The sequence below is a fragment of the Protopterus annectens genome, chromosome 4.part1 (assembly GCF_019279795.1).
Source record: "Protopterus annectens isolate FY-2018-M chromosome 4.part1, PAN1.0, whole genome shotgun sequence".
Lineage (NCBI taxonomy): Eukaryota > Metazoa > Chordata > Ceratodontiformes > Protopteridae > Protopterus > Protopterus annectens.
Window position 1 is genome coordinate 756118266 of NC_056734.1, and position 20907 is coordinate 756139172.

The 20907-nt window shown below is 42.9% G+C and overlaps 1 protein-coding gene across 1 annotated transcript in view; it reads left to right on the forward strand.

Annotated features, from left to right (window-relative positions):
• The window catches only part of CCDC150 (coiled-coil domain containing 150), a 2807665-nt gene that overhangs the window by 995787 nt on the left and 1790971 nt on the right, over window positions 1–20907 (forward strand). The window contains exon 12 of the mRNA XM_044070503.1: window positions 19254–19322. Within this exon, the coding sequence (XP_043926438.1) occupies window positions 19254–19322 (69 nt within the window). The remainder of the gene's footprint in view (window positions 1–19253; window positions 19323–20907) is intronic.

Genomic DNA, 20907 nt, shown 5'->3' on the forward strand with positions numbered 1-20907 from the left:
GTAAATGTTTGTATAATTGTCCTTCTGCTGTCCCCTCGGTGGTGTTTGTAGCTTCTGATAAGCCTTCTGAATTGCTTCCTTCTCATATACTGCTCTCTGATAAAGATAGCAAGACCATGGAAAGGTTAGGCAAGAAGTTTTATATCTCTGCTACCTTGGCTTTTAGGTCTATTAATTTGTTGGCTGTCCTATCCCAAGCCTTTCAGGTTATTTCTGACCTTCCACATTCTGACAGTAGATCTTCTGCCCTTTCCTTGTTAGGACTTCCTCCCAGGTGGCTCATCATTGCATCACATGTAGTTATGCAGCAGTTGCTTCTTTTAGGGCTGCTGCTTTTGGATCAGTGATGATGAGGTGTTCTTCAACTTTTTCCTGATGATATTAAGACTAAGTTGATGGATGCCCCCCCTTAATAATTAACACTTGTATGGTGAAGCTGCTGCTATATTTAAGTCCCTTCAGGATAAGGGCAAGGTTTTGCAGGAAGTTAAACATGTTTATTTCTCCTGTGCCTAAATTTCAGAGAAACTACCCCAATAAGTCAGACATTTTTCGCAGGCAATCTCTCCCTCTTCCTAAGGGTAAGAAGGGTGGCGAGCGCACTCCTCTTGCTAAGACCACTTACATTTCTGTGCCTCAGAAGTCTTCTTTTCCAGATAAACCAAGTGCTGTCTGACTATCCTATTCTTCTCAGCCACTTTCCTCTTTCTCTTCACCTTTTTCTGTCTCTTCCTGTTTGGCTACAAATTACTCAGGATTCCTGGACCCTGTCCATTATTTCCCATGGGTATTTCATGCTTTGGAAATCCCTTCCCCTTTTTATGGGTATTCCTCAGCCCCCTCAGGAATAACTTTCCTTCTTTCCAGAGACACTTCGGGACCTTTTGACTCAGGATACAATTCAAGAGGTGCCTGTGTCCCAGACAGGGAAGGGGTTTTACTCCAGGATGTTTCTAGTACCCAGAAAAGAGAGTACTTGGAGACCAATTCTAGGCCTGTTTCATCTAAACACTTTTCTGAAGGTGCCCTCTTTTTGAATGTTATCCCTTCAGACATTGTTTCCCTTTCTGCTTCCTCAGGCTTGTATGGTGTCCCTGGATCTCAAGGTTACTTATCTACATATTCTGATCCATCCTCTTTTCAGGATGTTTTTGTGTTTTTTTCTGTTGCTTCCTGGCATTTTCAGTTCTCTTCTTTGCCCTTTGGCCTTTCTACTGCCTCAAGGGTAGTCACCAAATGCTTTGCTCCTGTGATTGCTTTTTGCAGGCTTCAGGGGATTCAAGTATTTCCTTACTTTGACACCCTTTTTTTCAGGCATCCTCTCCAGAGATCCTGTTGCAAACATTCACTTTGCCATTTCTGTTCTGCAAAGCATGGGGTTCACAATAAAGTTCAAGAAGTAATTTCTGACTTCTTCTCAAGACCATGTTTTTCTGGGGTGCAGAATTCAGACTGTGCCTATACCGGCATTCCTGCCTCCTCGCAGGGCCTTAATGCTCATTTCCTTCTTTAAACTCTTCTTCCTCTGGCCTCCATAACAGCCAGGGAATTTCTGAGAGCTCTGGGATTCATGGCATCCACCATCCCTATGCTTCCCTCTGACCAAACTCAACATGAGAAAGTTTCAGTGGTTTCTGAAGTCAGTTTGGCTTCCACATGTGCATCCTGTAGAATTTGTCATTCCTCTTCTATTTGTCTCAAGAAGGAACTTGTGGATCCAGCAGTTATTTTTAAACCCAGGGCTTCCCTATCATCCCCCTCTTCCCTTTCAGGAGCTGTTTACAAATACTTGAGACATGGGATGGGGAGTAGCCTTTAGCTCCCTAAAGGTGTAGGGGGTGTGGTCACCTCTTCAACAGAAAGAGCACATCACTGTCAAAGAGATGAACTCTTCTGCTGGCTGTTCAGGCTTTTCATCCTGTCTTCTTCCCAGGACCTCTGAAGGTGTTTACAGACAATACCACAGTGATGTGGTATGTAAACAAATAGGGGGGACAAGATCTCATCTTCTCTGCTGGTTGATAGTCCTGGTATGGGATCTTGTTTTCCAAGCAGAGTACTTTATTGGTTATTTTACGAAGGGGTATAAATGGGCGTGTTTTTAACTTGATTGTGGTTCTGATGAAGTTCTTATGAATGAAAATGCTTAACCAATAAAGTACTCTGCTTGGAAGTAGTTCCTTGTGGTTCTCAGTTTGTCTTTATCGGGTGTTGTTTATCTTGTTTTCCAGTATCAAGTGAATCTTCAAGCAGCTTACATCCCCTTAAGTAAAAACATTGTAGCAAACACTCTGAGCAGGTCATTCACTCATTCAACAGGATGCTCCCAAAATCTTGTTGGACTACCTTTTGGTCGAGACAGCATTGGTTCCCTCTCTGCATTTAGCCAAAGGCAATCACCACAAGTTACCTCACAGGGTGGACCTACTCACACAAAGCAAGGGTTCTTTCATCCATCCCCACCTGTTTACCCTTCAACTGACACTGTGGGTGATAGAATTTTGATTCCACAGACACCTTTTTCTTTGAGGATATGCTTAAGGTCCTGCAGGAGGCCAGGAAACCCAATAATAGGAAATTCTACTTATTCAAATGGAAGAGGTTTGTTGTTTGGTGTCTTTCCCATAACCTGGATCCACTTTCTGTGAATGTTTCTTTGGTTTTGTCTTATCTGTGTGAATTGCTTAGTGCTGGCTTGGCTTATTCTTCTGTTAAGGCCCAGTTGTCAGCTATCTCTGTTTATCTGCTTTTATCTCCTCCTTTAGCTTCCAGATTTGAAGCTAAACAGTTCCTTAAAGGTATCCTTCATCTTAAGCCTCACAGAAAGCCTGTTCTTCCTCCCTGGGATCTTAATTTTATTCTGGAAAAATTGACTCTGGCTGCTTTTGAGCCTGCATCTTCAGCTTCCTTGCAGCATTGCTGTTGGAAGACTGTACTTCTGTTCTTTTGTCAGATGGGTGTCTGAGCTTCAAGCCCTTATAGCTTGTCCTCCTTTTTTGGTGTTTCATAAGGACAGGGTGTCCTTGCATACTAATCTTTTTTTATGCCCAGGATCATGAATAAGTTGTCCCTTAATCAGTCTGTTCATTTGCCCACTTTTTCCCCTTCTCCGCAGTCTGCCAGTGAGAAGGTGTTGCACACATTGGATGTGCAGAGACAACTCAGATTTTATTTGGATAAAACTAAGACTATTAGAAAATCTGATCAGCTTTTTGTTTCCTTTCATCTTAGGTCCTTAGGATTAGCTGTGTTCAAACAGACTATTTCTTCTTGGATCTCTAAAGCTATTTCTTTTTGTTATTCCTTTCATGGTAAGAGCCTTCCTTATTCTGTTAAGGCTCATTCTCCTAGAGCTGTGGCTTCTTATGGTGCTTTTTTTCAAGGGTTTGGATACTAACTCTATTCCTGAGGTAGCTTCCTGGACCTCTGTGCATACATGTACCAAGTACTACAAGTCGGATGAATTTTCCATAGCTAGAGCTGGCCATCCTTATGGTTTCCTATAGGGCTGTGCTGGTCTTTCCTCATTCCTCTCTTTTTCTTGAGCTTTGGTCCTGTCCCTTATGTAGATCATACACGTGATGTACACCATACCTTAAAGCAACCTAAAAGCTTGGATATACTTGCCAGACGTCGGGCCGCCCTTGCCAGGGGAATCTCTAGTGTAATGAATACTGCAAGAGTGAAGAGAAAGACATCTACCCTTATGGTAAGATTTTACACAACTGTATTTTCTAGTCATTTGAAAACTCAACCAGTGCAGGTCTTTCATTTAGGATTTTATCCCTTTCTCTTTGTTTGTACTCTGATATCTATACCTGCTAAAAAGAACTGTAGATACTCCAGCAAAGGCTGCCTGCCCATAAAGATTCCAAAGGAAAGAAGAAAAAAGCAGGTACTGGCCATCATCCTGAACAGCTTTAAAGCGTTTATTTAAAACGCAATTAAAAACACAGGAATAAGTGCTTTCGGGACCAAGCCCTTCTTCAGATATAAAACTCAAATGAAACTGCAATTTTTATATAGGTCTACAATTAACTTTTAGTACCACACCCTCCTTTTCTTTAGTGCAGGTCTTAAAGGTATAACTCCATTTAGACCTGGGGTTTTGTATGCTGCAAGTTCAGTGATCCATTTAGTTTCATTCAACTCTGACTCATTGATCGTCACTTCCCCTTTTGTTTTTATTTACACATTGTATAACCATAAACTTAAACGTACGAGTTTCATACTTAGAAATGTGCTGGAAAAGTGCATTATGTTCATGTTTTAATCTTACAGAGGACAAATGGTTCAAAATTCTGTTTTTCAGCATGCAGTTAGTTTTTCCTACATAGAATGAGCTGCAGTCATGATAGCCAGGTAAATAACATTCTTTGTTCTACAATCTACAAATAAAAACAGTATTGTTTTCCTGATGCAGGGTGTACATAGGATTCTGCCTCCACAATGTACTCACATGCTTTGCAATTTCTACACTTTTGTGTGCCTGCACGTTATGAAAAATTGTTCCTACTTTTTTCTGTCTTCCCTTCATGACATAATAAATCCTTCAGATTTTTATTTTTTCTAAAGCCAAAAACTGTTTTTTCTCCCACTGCCTTGGCTATTTTTTCATGTCAGCAAAACATTCCAGTTCTGTTTTATTATATCACATATTCCTCCTGTGTTATTACTATATGTTAACATTACCCTCACATTGTCCATCTGTGAGGCTCTAGACTGAACAGGTGTTCCATCCTGTTTATGAGAGAACCAAGGTCTAGACCTATTACTTCTGTATTGCTTGTTCTTAGTAATAGCATCTTTAACTCTATTTTCATTGTATCCCCTTCGACAGAGGTTACTCTCTAACTTGTCTATTTCTTGTTCAAAATGTGTATCCTGCGTACATATACATGAAATTTTATCAACCTGCCCTCTTATGTATACCTTGGATGCATGCTGTCATAAGATAGCAAGCTATTCTTCCAATAGTTTTTTTTCTGAATAAGGTCGTGTCCAAAACTCCATTCTCATCCCTCAGCAATTTTAGATCCAAAAAGTCCAAAGCTCTACTGGAATACTGCATAGTAAATCTAAGGAAAGTGGTCGTAGATTCCAAATATTCAAGAAATTTTTGTAAATCCACAACCCCCCCCCCCCTCACCATAACAAAAAAGTAATCTACAAAACGCACATAGAAAATTAACTTGTCCTTCCATGGATGTTGTCCTCCATATATAACTTTGTTCTCCCAGTAAGCCAACACTAAATTTGCGCAAGTGTTAGCACAGGGGGTGCCCATAGCCACCCCCTGCGTCTGGTGACAATATGCATCTCGATACATAAATATGTTATTTTCTAACACTATTTTAAGCAGCTCACTTATCAGCCTAATGTTATCAAGCTCAAAGTTAGCTACTTGTAATAGTATGGGTTCTATGGCGGATATGCCATAGGTATTGCTAATGACAGTAAATAAATTCTTTACATGTAGTGTAACCATAATATAGTTCTGTCCATCATTCCGTATAATACACTCATGCAACAATGTTAAGAAATGTCCTGTATCCCTTAGTGTACAGGGACATTTCTCTAAAACTTTTTTAATGTACATTCTATCCAAATAGATACATTTTCTGTGACCCAACCCCTACCTGAGACAATAGGTCTCAGTGGAGTGTCAACCAGATCTTTATGTATCTTGGGTAGTGCCTTAAATATAGGCACCATTTGATGTTCTATCCATAAAAATGTGTGCAAGTCCTCTGACATTAGCCCCAATTGTTTTAATTCTGTAAACCTTTGCTTTACCTTGTCAGCTGTATGATTAACCATTATAGGGGATATACAAATAAAAGTGTGTTCATCCTGTAGCAGTTGTAAGACATTTCTGATAGAAACTCTTATTCATTACTACTACTGCTCCCCCCTTATCCGCTGGTTTTATCACAATATCTGCATTGTTTTTCAATTAATTCAATGCTTATATCTGAAACGGACAGATTAAAAAACTTGCTATTTCCCTTATCTTAGGTAACGCTTTGTATCTGATTCACACAGTCTCAAAAAAGTGTTAACAGTAGAGTTAATAGGTGGAGTAAAAGTGCTGGGCTGTCTCAACTCCATATTCTGTGGCAGGTTTGAATTACCATATAAATTTTTAAGTGACACATTCCTACCATATTACATCGTCAAGAATAATCTGAGAATATACAGTTTCTATACTCAGTACAAATGTTAAGCCTTTGTTAAGAACATATTGCTCATCTGCAGACAAAAAAAATAGTCAGATATATTATACACAATGCAGTTAGTATCACCAGTCAAGTCGATATTCACCGCTTCTTCGCCTCTCTCTGATTCATATGGGTCTGTCTCCACTCACCCTTCTTCTTGACTGGTACAGGCAGTGACAGAAAAGAACCCTTTCCCATCTCAAAAACTTTCAGTCGTGCTTCTAGCCGTGCCAACTCATTTTCCATGCTGGAAGTCAAAGGTTGTCCGCCCATGATGTCAGCAGTTGACGCCTGTCCTGGTCGATTAATCAGTTTGGAGGTTGCCATGTTGGTCTCCTCCCCACAAGCATGGTTATTCATATGCCTTTGTGTCATTTCTACTGGTACTGCAGTTGGACACTGAACGGTGGACCTGACCTGTGTACTGCTCACCTCCTCCCTAGTAGTCATGGAAACATTATGATTACGTACATGAGAATGAGGGTGCCTGCCCTGGTGGTTAGGTGTTTTCAGTGATTGTTTTGCTGGAGAAGTAAATGCTTCAGCCTGAATTGGTTTCTCTTTAGGCCACATAAAAATTTTGCCCTGTTTAAAATCATAATAGTCTCTCATCAGTTTCTTAGTTTTTGTTTGCTGCAATTTCATGTCTAAGGTAGATACAAAACAATACATCTCTTCCAGTTTATTCATGTAAAAACACCAACATATTCCAGCTGTAAATCTTTTTGTAAAGTCTCAGTTTCTTTCACCAAAATATTCTCTTGTGGAGCATGAAAGTCTAGCAGTAAACGCATATATGAGAAACTAGTCTCTAAATTTAAATGCTACCACTTGGCTAAAAGTTCTGGATAGTACTCACCCTGCGAAGGCATACACAGTACACAAAGGCCTCTGGGAACTATGCCAAACTGCAAACAGGCCTCCAAATTATGTCTTTGCCACTATAGATGCTTTAGTTTTATTAATTTATTGTGCAAGGTATTTACTAAGTCAGTAAAGGCCACTGTTTCTTTTTGAGCAGAATCACCCACCACATACATGTAATGTATGTGTAAATCCAAATCAAGTAAAGGATTAATTGTAGTTGTCACATTTCTTCTTACTGTCTCCAGATTGCAGATGAACCATAAGAACTGTGACTTGGTTCCAGTCCAACATCCCGCTGTTCTGCCATAATGTGTGGAGTCTTCAGACACACCAGCAAAGCCAAACCAAAAATTACTGTAGATACTCCACCAAAGGCTGCCTGCCCACAAAGATTCCAAAGGAAAGAAGAAAAAAGCAGGTACTGGTCACCACGCTAAACAGCTTCAAAATTTTTATTTAAAACACAATTAAAAGCACAGGAATGAGCACTTTCGGGATCAGGCCCTTCTTCAGATACAAAACTCAAATGAAACTGCAGTTTTTATATATCTCTTCAATTAACATTCAGTACCGCACCCTGCTTTTCTTTAATGCAGGTTTTAAAGGTTTAACCCCATTTAAACATGGGGTTTTGTATGCCGCTAGCTCAATGATCATAATCATAATGTTTCCATAACTACTAGGGAGGAGGTTAGCAGTGTAATCACAAAGAAAAACACGGATGCCTGGATCTGGTCCCCCAAGTTTTAATGGATAAGCGCTTTTGTCAAGTTAAATGCAAGACTTCATCAGATCATTTTCAAAATTACACCAACCACATTTAAATACTGAAACAATCACATGACACCATTCACTTGACATTTAAAGGAATAGAAAACAAATATAAAAAACAAAAATAAAAATGGTAAATACTTCCACATAAGTAAAAAAGCTTAAACCACAAGAATAAATACATTAACTACATTTTAAAATGTTGGAAAATAATTACACATGAAATCAAGACATTATATGTTATATATACTCATGAAATCAAGACATATCTATCTGTCTATATACATTTAAAACATGAAAATATAACACAAAGTACACATTTTAAATGAAAATAGGTGGGGGGCTGTGCCCCCCACTCCCCCAACTATGTATATCAACTCCAGGGTCACACAACATTGGGGAGGGGGGCAAATCCCAAGTTTTTGCCTTGAATACTGGTTGTTGACCAAATGAATGTCAATCAAATGGTCTGTCGATCTTATGAAGTAGACCCATATATATATATATATATATATATATTTATATATATGGTTCCCATTCACATTGCCGAAAGTACAGATGTTATGTGATCCTATCTCGCCTACATTCTGAATGATGGGTTCGGAGCCGATCCCTCGGCTCCGACTCGGCACGCTTATGCCAAAGAGCGAAGTCTCTTATTGGCTGAGCTTACTATATCCCAGGATGCACTACCACCAGTCCCCCAGATCTCGTTTGCCGCTTCCCTGCGAAGACGTGGTCTCGAGCTGGCTGGGCTAAGTAGTTTATTAAACTAACTTTTCTGTCAGTTTTTTGCTGTTTTTGCTCATAAAAGCTGTTTTAACAGCTATCGCTAACTTTGTGTACGATTTGGACTTGGATTTGTTGTGTGTGATTGAGTTCAGTTTGTTCTCGGCCCCCCTCCATTCAGGGCCTTCCCGGACTGTTAATATTTTAATTACAGGGTCTCTAATAATTGTTCAATTTGGATTAGAGTTACCTGTTCTTTTTACAGGAAGTCGGCTTTATTTATTACTGTAAGCTTATATCAGTAGTTAAAATTTAGTGTACTTTCCTGTCAGAGTGACTAGATTTGTGTATCAACATGTCTCAACCCCATAGGCCTTCGGGCTTTAAGAAATGTTCTAAATGTGCTTTTAAGATGTCTGTTACTGATGACCATCTACTGTGTGTGTATTGTTTAGGGGCAAAGCACTTGCAGGAGTCATGCAGCGTATGTCACGCTTTTTCCTCTAGGGTCCTCCAGGAGAGGAAAAATAAATTGATTCTCAAAGGCTTGATTAAACCCTCTTCGAAGAAGCCTTGGCTTCCTCTCCGACTCCTGCCAAAAGAAAAGGGCTTGGCTCCGACCAGTCCGTCGGACCCGACTGCCAAGAGACCTAGGCAGGCCTCTCCTTCGGCTCCAAAGACTTCGGAGCCGAGGTCGGAACGGTCTGCCTCGATGCCTCCAGTATCGACTCCTCGGGCTTCGGAGCCGATGGCTGGGGCATCGAGGCGGGTCACCTTCGCCGGCTCCACTGCTCGGAGCCGACAAGGGTCGCTCAGACACTTCCTCCTCGGCGCCGAAGTCTACCTCGGCACCGATGGAATCTGGTGTGTGTTTCCTCGGCGCCGATTCTCATCGAGTCGCCTCGGAGCCGGTCCCCTAGTCCCGTGGGGCCGAGGGAGAGGTCTTCTCGAACCCGTTCTGTTTCCTCTCGGTCTTCGAGAATGTCGGATTCTGATATAGACAGGGTGCTCCAAAGACTTTTCCAGTCCCCAGTCTTCCAAAAATTTGTTTCGGTTCCGACCCAGTTGGCCTCGGAGCCGATGACCATGACCCACCCCATTGCCATTCCTCCTCCGACTGCTTCGGCTCCGTCGGAGCAGGTGCTCTTGGAGCCGGTGGAGATCTCAGGGTCGGCTCCGACCCTTACTCCAACCCGGGCCCTCGGGTCCGAGTTTGGTACGCGGACTTCTTCGGCTGGACCCGAGGGTGATGTTTCGGGACCTTTGCTTTCGGTTCCGAGCCTCCCTCTCGGTGCTTCGGCTGCGGGACTTCCGTCTGCCATCATGGCCCCGGAGACCGGATTCTCCCAGGATTCTGGGGGTCCGGCTTTCAGGGCCATGAGGAGTGCCTTGGCCAAATCCTCTTCGGCCATCTCTCCGGTTCTACCAGCACCTTCCCTGGGCGTGGAGACTGGGTCTTTGGCAGTTCCCCTGTCCGTAGCCAGCGGAGCCCCGAGGCCTGAGGTTACCCCAGTGGGGTTCCCTCTTCCTGAGGGTTCTTCGGAGTCATCTCCAGAGGAACCCCCAAGGAAGAGATCGTGCAAGAGGAAGCACGTGGACTCCCCCGAGTCTATTACATCGGACACGGATATGGATGATGCGGAGGGGTCCCCTAAGTCGTCCTCGGACGATGTCTCCTTTGCAGACATCTTAGAGATCCTCAAACAACGAGGCGGCTGGATGTCCAAACCTTCTCTGCGGACGAATCAGTGCTCCTCAAGGCCTTTGGGGCTCAGCCCTCCGCCTCCTGGGTGTCTCCGCCCTTCGACGAGCTTCTGGATTTAGTTTGTCGGAGGGCGTGGGAACACCCGGATACCGTGGAACCAGTCCCTTCTCGCCCAAACAAATTCTTATCTGCTCCCCCCGAGAAGGAGTTCCTTACTAAAGGCGTGGCTGTAGATGCCATGGTGGTGGCATCTGCTACACAACAGGACGTGGCAGAGGCTTCAACGTCCATCCATCCTCCTAATAAGGAGTCTAGGAGTATGGATAGGTACGGGAAGCGCACCCTGACTTCAGCGGCCTTTACTTTAAGGTCTCTGAATTATTTGGCACATTTTACCAGGCTTCAGAGGGATCTGGTCAAGGAGTTGTCAGACTCCCTCTCGGGTAACCTACCTGAGCAGCTAGCCCAGTCCGTTAGCTCTCAGTTGGCTATCCTTACGTCAATTGCTAACTTCGTCCATGAGGCTCATTTCTTATGCGGCGAAGGGGCGGTAGAGCGGCAGGCACAGGCGTTGCTCACGAGACAAGCCTGGCTCCGCTTGTGTCAGTTCATGGAGGCCTTCAAGTCTTCCTTCCGACGCTCCCTTTGATGGGTCCTCATTGTTTGGACCCAAGGTGAAAGACACCCTTACCGCTGTGAGCAAGAGGGAAAACGTTATCTGCCGTAGGGGCCCGTTATTCCACTCCCTTCGGCCTTACCCCAAGGCCAAAGGAGGGGGAAAATGTGGTTCGAAAATCTCGCAAGTTTTTCTCCCAACAGCAGGAAGATTCCCTGGCCCAGAGGCAGAGGGCGGGGAAATTTTTCAGGGAGACGCCGTCCCAGAGGCGGCAGAGGGCCCCGCAATTCTGGAGACCGCGAGTCCTTTCGTGGCTCTTCAGCCTCCCATACAACATGAGGGATTGCCCGGCTGTGCTGCTCGAGCCAGTCGGGTGTCGTTGCCAAGCACCTAGAAGCCTGGGAGTCAATCACTCAGGACAGATGGGTGCTTCGGATAATTGCCGGAGGTTACACCATCCCATTCAAGTCCTCACCCCCTTCGTCCAAGAGAATCCCGGACCCACCACCCAGTCAAAGGGAAATAGCAGCCAGAAGCTTCAAAGCTGCTAGAAAAGGAGTCATCCAACCGGTCCCCACAGACCAAATCGGATCAGGAAATTACTCCAGGTTCTTTTTAGTGCCAAAAAAGACAGGGGACCTGAGACCAATATTGGATCTCAGCAGACTAAACCTATCCGTCACGAAATCCAAATTCCGAATGGTCACGTTGCAATCCATTCTCCCGTTGTTGGAGAAGGATGTTTGGATGTGCTCCATAGACCTCAAGGACGCCTATTATCACATACCGATACATCAGGCGTCCAGAAGGTATCTGCGCTTCAGCCTGGGAACCAGTCATTACCAATTTTGTGCTCTGCCCTTTGGTCTCACCACAGCCCCCAGGGTGTTCACCAAGTGTTTGGCAGTAGTGACGGCTCACCTGAGGAGTCTTGGATTCCAAGTGTTTCCCTATCTCGACGACTGGCTCCTGACTGCCACCACCAGGCATCTACTTATGGACAACCTCAAAGCCACCATCTCCCTGGGTGTTTCCCTAGGGATTACATTCAATTGGTCAAAGTCTGTCTTGCTGCCCTCTCAGCGCATAAAGTTTATAGGAGCAGAGATAGACTCAAGATTGATGCGTGTCTTTCTTCCTGCCGAAAGGATTCGAACTTTACAGGGCCAAGTTCTAGCTCTGATCTCAAGATCCAAAGCCCCAGCCAGGATGGTCCTACAGGTTCTAGGCTCAATGTCTGCCACGGTACTTTTAGTTCCTCTAGCAAGGTTACACATGAGGATTCTTCAGTGGCTCTTATCAACTCAATGGTCCTTCCAGGATCTTCCCCTCAATCATCACATCATGATTACGGAAATATGCAAAAGGGACCTTCGCTGGTGGCTTCAGACATCCAACTTGGATCAGGGAAAACCCTTTGTTCTCCCCCCTCCAGTGGTTACCCTGACGACAGATGCCGCCCAGGGAGGGTGGGGGCATTGTCTGGGCAGGCTAGTTCAGGGATCCTGGCTTCCGGACGAAGCTCTTCTCCACATCAACGTGTTGGAGATGAGGGCTGTACTTCTATCCCTACAGGCCTTACACAAGTTCCTTCCTCAGGGCATCATCACCATCCACACAGACAACATGTCGGTGGTTTGGTATCTGAACAAACAAGGAGGGACCAGATCGTATCCCCTTTGCAGAGAGGCCATGAGAGTGTGGGAATGGGCTGTAGCTACCAACCGCTTCTTGGTAGCGACCCACATCCCGGGAAAGTCAAATGTATTGGCGGACAAATTAAGCAGGACAATTCTCTCTCCTCACGAATGGTCTCTAAACCACGCAGTAGCAGCCCAGGTTTTCAAGAGATGGTGGACGCCGTGCTGCGACCTATTTGCGACTCCACAAAACACCAAGTGCCAAAGGTTCTTCTCCTTGATTCCACATCAGGAAGTACCAGCCATGGATGCTCTAGCACAACCTTGGCCAACAGGGTTGCTTTATGCCTTTCCTCCAATTCCACTCCTTCCCAAAGTTATTCAAAAAGCTTCTCAGCTAGGGTCTTCAATGATTCTGATCGCCCCATACTGGCCTCGTCAGATATGGTTTCCTTACCTGAAAAAGCATGCAGTGGACGATCCGTGGACCTTAGACATGATCCCGGATTTGCTAATCCATCAGTCGGGACATTGGCATCAGTCCCTTCAATCTCTGAAATTGACAGCTTGGCTCCTCCACTTCCAACCTTAGTTAGAAGTCACACACTAGACCCGGAAGTTGTTCACATCTTATCTTCGGCCCACAAACCTACCACTAACAAATTGTACCTCAGTAAGTGGAAGAGGTTTGCTATCTGGAAGCTCAACTCAAGGGCTTAGACCCTATCACTGCTCCTGTCCCAGAGGTTTTGAAATTCTTAACATCCCTATTTAATCAGGGATCTTCTGTCTCAACTATTAAAGTTCAACTAGCTGCTATCTCTAAATTCCATGAATCCACGGATCCTCCTTTGATGAGCAGCAGATTATGCAAAACATTCATTAAAGGTGCGAGCCTGTTAAGACCACCAGTTTTTCATCCTGCACCTCCGTGGGATCTTGATTTGGTGCTGCGCATTAACATCTCCCCTTTGAACCGGCTGCTACGTGCGAGTTAAAATATCTGTCATGGAAAACGGCTTTTTAGTGGCTATTACTTGGCAAGAAGGGTCTCAGAGCTTCAAGCCCTGTCTATTAAACCACCGTATTTGATTTTCCACAAAGATAGAGTATCACTTAGGCCTAATCCATCCTTTGTCCCAAAGGTCTGCTCTAGTTTCTGTCTTCAACAATCTCTAGAGCTACCAGTTTTCTTTCCAAAATTCTCTAATGAAGCAGAATACACTCTCCATAAATTGGATGTTCACAGGCAATTACGCTTCTATTTAGACAGGACTCAGCAACTTCGTAAGTCTGACCAGTTGTTTGTGTCCTTCTCAGATAATAAATTGGGCCAAACCATCACAAAAGCTACAATCTCAAAATGGATCAGAGATTGCATAACTCAGGCCTATTCTTCTTCGAATAAGCAACTTGCATCATCTATCAAAGCTCATTGTACCAGAGCTATGGCTACTTCTATAGCTTTTCATTCCAAGCTCGCTATTTCGGAAATTTGTGCTGCGGCTACTTGGTCCAACCCGCACACGTTCATTTCCCACTACAAATTGGATGTGGCATCTAAAGGACGAGCTTCATTTGGTTCCACGGTACTCAGGAGTGTTTTCCAGTGAGCCACCCAGGATTCAGGTGCTAGGCACGCTGTCCCATCATTCAGAATGTAGGCGAGATAGGATCACATAACATCTTTTAGTTATGTACTCACCATAACTTCAGATGTTTGGGATCCATCTCGCCTACATTCCTGATACCCACCCTCCTTCCCCCTGCCTTGCAGATCAGAAGAGATTGAACGGTTTTGAGCTCTACTGTTTTTATCTTGTTTCATCTGACGATGTTATATAAGCAGGGTATGCATGTGTGCATGTATGCGGACAAACTAGATCTGGGGGACTGGTGGTAGTGCATCCTGGGATATAGTAAGCTCAGCCAATAAGAGACTTCGCTCTTTGGCATAAGCGTGCCGAGTCGGAGCCGAGGGATCGGCTCCGAACCCATCATTCAGAATGTAGGCGAGATGGATCCCAAACATCTGAAGTTATGGTGAGTACATAACTAAAAGTTCTCCGAAATGGCACTTTGCAATCACTCTGCAGTATGTATGAAGAAATATACTATTGTTACTGTAATGCAATCTCAGAGTTAGTATATGTAATTAGCAGGGGGTATGGGGTGCAGGGGGGCTTGCCCCCACTGAAAAAATTTGAGAAAATTAGTTAGTGTCCTCTCAGCTCTCCACCTTAAATTCAGTGGTCAACTCCTCCATGAGACTCATTTCGTATGTAGAGGATGGAGCAAGTAGGGCAGTGGGTTCAGGAATTTCCCTAAGGAGACATTCCTGGATACGCTTGTGTGACTTTGCAGAGCCCTTTAAATCTTGCTTTGTTAACACCTCTTTCGACGACTCGTGCCTGTTGGGGCCAAAATTCAGAGACACACTAACCATGTGTGAACAAGAAGGAAAAACTCTCTCTGCCATAGGAGTCCGTTTTTCCGTACCTTCTAGACCTTATCCAAAAGGTCAAAAGGGAAGAAACATGGTTCCAAAAATCCCAGAGAGCTTTCCAAGGCACATGTGGTGATTCTTTCCCCCAGGGGCAGTGGGGGAAGCAGTAATGGAAGACACCGACTACGTGGCAGAGGTGGTCCGCAAAAATCAGGTCAACACGGAATCCTTCCTTGGTAAGCCCTTTCAGCACTCTCGAAAGGAGGCCCATTTGTCCGTCTCTGGAGGCAGTTAGGGGTTGCTTATCTTTGTACCCAGAAGCCTGGCTAAACATAACGAAAGACAAGTGGGTACAAAGCATCGTATCCAGAGGTTACTCCATACCCTTTTCTTTCCCCGTCCCAAACATAAAAAAAAAATCCCGAACATTCCCCCAGTCAAAGAGAACAGGCAACTCTAGAAATACAAAAGTTGCTAGACAAAAGAGTAATCCAAACAGTCCCTGCAGACCAAATAGGATCTGGAACTTACTCAATGTTCTTTTTAGTTGCAAAGAAAACAGGGGACTGGAGACCCATCCTGGATCTCAGCAAATTAAGTAAATCAGTAAGAAAGTCAAAGTTCCGGATGGTAACACTGCAGTCAATATGCCCTTTTCTGGAACTAGATGATTGGATTTGCTCTAAAGACCTCCAGGATGCATACTACCACATAAAAATGGACAGGTGATCCAAGAATCATTTGCACTTTCAGCTGGGAGCCAGTCAGTACCCGTTTCAAGCTCTGCCCTTTAGTCTCACTACAATCCCCAGAGTGTTCACCAAATGTATGGCAGTGGTCTCGGCTCACTTGAGACACCTAGGATTCCGAGTGTTTCCATACCGAGATGACTGGCTCCTAACCGCCACCACCAAGTATCTACTAATAAAAGCAAGAGATGCCACCTTACAACTCTGCCCTCACTTTGGAATCACAATAAATTACGAAAAATCTGCCTTGTTACTATCTCAACATATCATTTTTATAGGAGCAGATCTAGATGTAACAAAAATGATGGCAAAACTTCCCCCCGAAAGAGTTCAAGTCCAACAACATTAAGTCAGCATCCTACTTTCCAAGAAAAAAGTGCAAGCAAGAACAGTCCTGAAAATCTTGGGTACCATGGCAGCAGCAGTAAACTTGATTCCATTAGTACATTTGCATATGAGAATCTTGCAGTGGCTACTATTCACTCAGTGGTCCATGCAGGAACTACCCTTGTCCCGCCAAATTATGATAACGGAATCTTGCAAGAAAGACCTTCATTGGTGGCTTCACTCGACTCATGTGACATTAGGTCGACCCTTTGTTCTTCCACAGTCTTTAGCCAGAATGACCAAGGATGCTTCCCAGGTGGGGGGCATTATCTGGGAAAGACAGTCCAAGGCACTTGGCAGGATCACAAGGCCCATTTGCACATCACTGTCCTAGAGATGAGGGCGATGCTTCTAGCTTTGCAAGCATTCCAAGACTCTTTTCTACTAGGAACTATTGCAGTACAGACAGACTACATGTTGGTTATGTGGTACATAAACAAACAAGGAGGAATCAGATCTTACCTCCTTTGTCAGGAGGCCCTGAGAGTATGGCAGTGGGCAACCTCCTCCCATCGCTTTCTGATAGCAATGCACATCCTGGGGAAATCCATTGTGATAGCAGACAAACTCAGGAGAGTGATTGTGAAGCCTCATGAGTGGTCACTAAAACACAAGAAGTAGCAGAAATGATTTTCCACAAATGGGGCCAGCTTTGCTATGACCTTTTTGCCACCTCCATGAATGCCAAATGAAGCAGCTGTCTTGCTCTTATCCCCCCTCCGGCGAAGTCACCAAGGGATGGACTTGTACACGATTGGCCCTCGGGTCTCCTCTATGCCTTTCCTCCCTTTCCATTGATACCCAAAGTTCTTCAGAAAGCCAATTCCTTGGGAAGGAATTTGATACTCATCGTCCCTTACTGGCTTTGTCAAATCTGGTTCCCCTTCCTTTGGCCTCATCTTCAGCAGGAGCCATGGATTCTGGACCCAGTTCCGGACTTTCTGACTCATGCATCAGGGATGCTTCACCCCTCCCTTCAAACCCTCAAATTGACAGCTTGGCTGCTCCGATTCCAAACATAGCCAGGCTTCCTAATTTTTCTCCATTAGTGAACCATATCTTGATCTCGTCTCATAAGGCTTCAACGAAGAAGTTATATGAGAGCAAATGGAAGATATTTTGTTCTTTGGCTTGAATAACCACATTGATCCCTTCTGTGCCCCTATAGCTTCCATTCTTGAATTCTTGGCAAAGCTATTTAATAAGGGAGCAGCTGCAGCTACTATTTGAGTTCAGTTAGCAGAGATATCTAATTTCTACATAGGTGAATCAGGAACAAATGTGATGTCCCACAGACTTTGCAAGGCTTTTCTTAAGGGCACTATTTTATTAAGACCACCCATTAAAGTCCTTCCAGCATCATGGGACCTAAACTTTGTCTTATCCAGTTTGATTCTTCCCCCTTTTCAACCTGCATCATCATGTAATCTAAAGTTTTTAACTTGGAAGACAATCCTTTTGATAGCCATCACTACTGCTAGAAGAGTTTCAGAGCTACAAGCATTGTCAATAAAGCCCCCATACATGCTTTTCCACAAAGACAGATTATCCCTAGAACAAACCCATCCTTTCTACCCAAAGTATGCTCAAAATCTAATTTGATCCAATCCATAGACCTACCAATTTTTTCCCCAACTATGGCAACAAGGCAGAATATATGCTACACCAACTAGATATACATAAGCAATTATGCTTTTACTTACATAGGACAAAGGACTTCAGGAAAATCTGACCAATTATTTGTATCATTTTCAGACTGCAAGAAGGTGCTCCTGTATCAAAAGTCACACTTTCAAAATGGCTATCAGATTGTACTACTTTTGCTTATAAATCTCAAAACAAAGAACTCCCTGAAAAAGTAAAAGGTCATACTGCAAGAGCTATAGCAACCTCTTCTGCTTTTCGGGAGAGGCTACCAATTGATACCATTTGTGCTGCAGCAACATGGGGAAAGCCTCATACCTTTATCATGCATTACAAAGTGGATTTGGCCTCCAGGACCAGGGCCTGTTTTGGGTCCACTGTTCTGAAGAATATTCTCCCGTGAGCCACCCAAGAAATATGGTGGTAGGGACGCTGTCCCAACCAGTTAAGAATAAAGGCGAGATAGGACAACATCACATAAAGAAGTTTTGTACTCACCATAACGGTCCATGTATGTAGTCCATCTCTCCTTCATTCTTACATCCTACCCTCCTTCCCTCAACCTTTGGCTCCTGGAGGACATAGCGGTTACAATTGGAAATAAATGTTCCCTGACTTTCTTCATTGCTCTATAAGTAGTTTGATAGTTATTATCAATTGTTATATCAGCAAACCAGATCTGGGGAGCTTTCCAAGGGCATGATGGGATAGGGTTACAGACACGAGATAGTGGAAGACTTCAAGCTTTGTAAAAGGTTGAGTTGAAACTGAGGATCGGTTCCGAACCCAACCAGTTAAGAATGGAGGCGGGATGGACAACACACATGGAAAATTACAGTGAGTACATAACTTCTTTTTTTCTCTTTTTTTATGCATATTAGAAAGTCTAAAACAAATACATTAGTAAAAAGAATGGCTGATTTTTTTCTGAAGAGCTTATTTTGCTTGTGATGCTATCAGTTTTGAAGTAATTTAAGAGTGCATTAAATGTAAACATTAAGACTAAATAAAATGTATGATTGAAGAGCTGCTCACTTTTAACTATTTCTTTGCAGAACAACACTCATTCCACAGTATCCAGCTAAAATGGATTCCTAGTCATAGCTTAGGCTTACCAAGATTTACCATTGAAAAGGTTATAAAATATTATTTGTCTGTACTTCCTCTGTCATATGAGTAATGTGACTAAAATGTGTATATATGGGTGAGTTTGTTGCATAGTCCGGAGATACAGCACAACAAACTTTCTTCTTGTTATGTTATTTAGTAATCTTAATAGTAGGTTATCATAATTTGTACTTGTTGACTGTAAGTTTTAATTTAAAATTAACTTTTTATTTAAATAAATTGAGGCTCTCTAAATGTAAGAGAAGATGATTCATAGTACTTGCTTGACTGGCATCCATTTTAAAAGGAATTTGAGCTTGCTTAATTTTTTCCAATATCTCTGATTTCTTAGTTTTTGTTTATATTTGTAGATGAAGAAGGAATTGAGTGAAGTCACCAAGGACAGAAATGTATTTGAAATGGAACTGACTGCTAATAAGGTACAGAAAAACAAACCTTTTTTATACTTGTTTTGAAGTTGCAACTTAAAAAGCTGGTGTGCAGTGGCACATATGTTTTTATCATTTTTATAGCATTATCTTACTATTTTCTGTATTTATCTACATTTTTAAATGTAAAATATACATATAAAGACTTAAGGCATATATGAAAACAGTTTGCATAAATGAACTGTCACACAGTTCTCTCTTGGTTGTAGTATGGTCCAATAAAAAAACTAATATCTTAATCTGCATTTTACTAAGCACAGTGTCACCTGTGCACTCCCCTTTACCCTCCAGACGCCCTCCTGACTGAAGGCTCAACCCCCTCCACCAGCCTCTTGCTGAGCAGAATATGTCCAGATTTTGTTACGTTTCTTTGATCTGTATTCAGCAGATCTCACCTTCTTGACACTCAAGGCAAGTTCTACCTGTATCCTACAAGGAGAGGTTTGCTTCACCCCTCCTTTGTTCACAGTTCCAGTTCCATAAGTGAGCTCCCCCCTGTTTCAGTTCATTACATAATCTAACGTATGTCATCCATCCCTATATGATTACCTCTCAACTGTCCAGATTTTCACAAGATGTCCAGATTGTTGACTCATAGTTTTGGTTTGTTGCTCATATCGTTTGTAGTTTTTCTGGATTTTGTGGCAAATCAGTGAGGATTGAATACATTAAATAATGGCAGGCATTTCAATTTCAGACTTCATATCCTTCAGAAAAAATGCATGGTAACACAATACCTTTTATTCTAGCAACTTTTTAAGTTTATAGGAGCAATAGTTAAAAATTGTCCCTATTTTTAGGGCTTGGTCCCCCATCATCTTTGGCTTTGTCCAGATTTTTGTGCCTAGAGGCTGAGAGCTATGCCTATATCTTGTGCTTCCAGATTGTCCTGTGTTGTGCTGGCAAGCTTCAAATATTAAGGCTGGTGCAGGCCAACATATTTGACAGCCATAAACTGTATTAGAAGACTCATCCCTACATTATGAATACATAAAAAAATTACATTGCAATGTTTTTGCACCCCAGTGAACTCATAAACAGCACTCTTGTCAAGAGACAGACCAGTATATAACTTAACTATTACCTAACATAAACATGTAATTAACACTTATTTTACAGAGTTCCAGGACCCTCCCCCTTCCATCAAGTTAAAGAAAGATTCACACTGTTATTATTAGTTATTGATCAGACATTTACCACTGGTTAATGGAAAGCGGAGTCAAAGGCAGCCCATCATAGATGCACCTTACAAAGGTAAATTATACGTGCAGCCCCTATAACTCAAAAAACAATATATGTTTATAATGTATATACATTTTACAAAATTAATTTAGCCTCCAGTCTTAGAAGACAGACTTACCGGTATGAGTATTTATCATCACACTTGGTAAGTTTTATTTTTGCCTCACACATTATACCCTCACTCTAATATAAATAAATACAATTAAAAACTTATCTGATTCAGTAGTTTTGATTGTACTAAGTCATTAATATATACCGCAGAACAGTTTAAGTCAGACAAACACCAAACTTAAATCGAAAAATAGTGCACTCTGATCAAATGTCTAAGAAATAA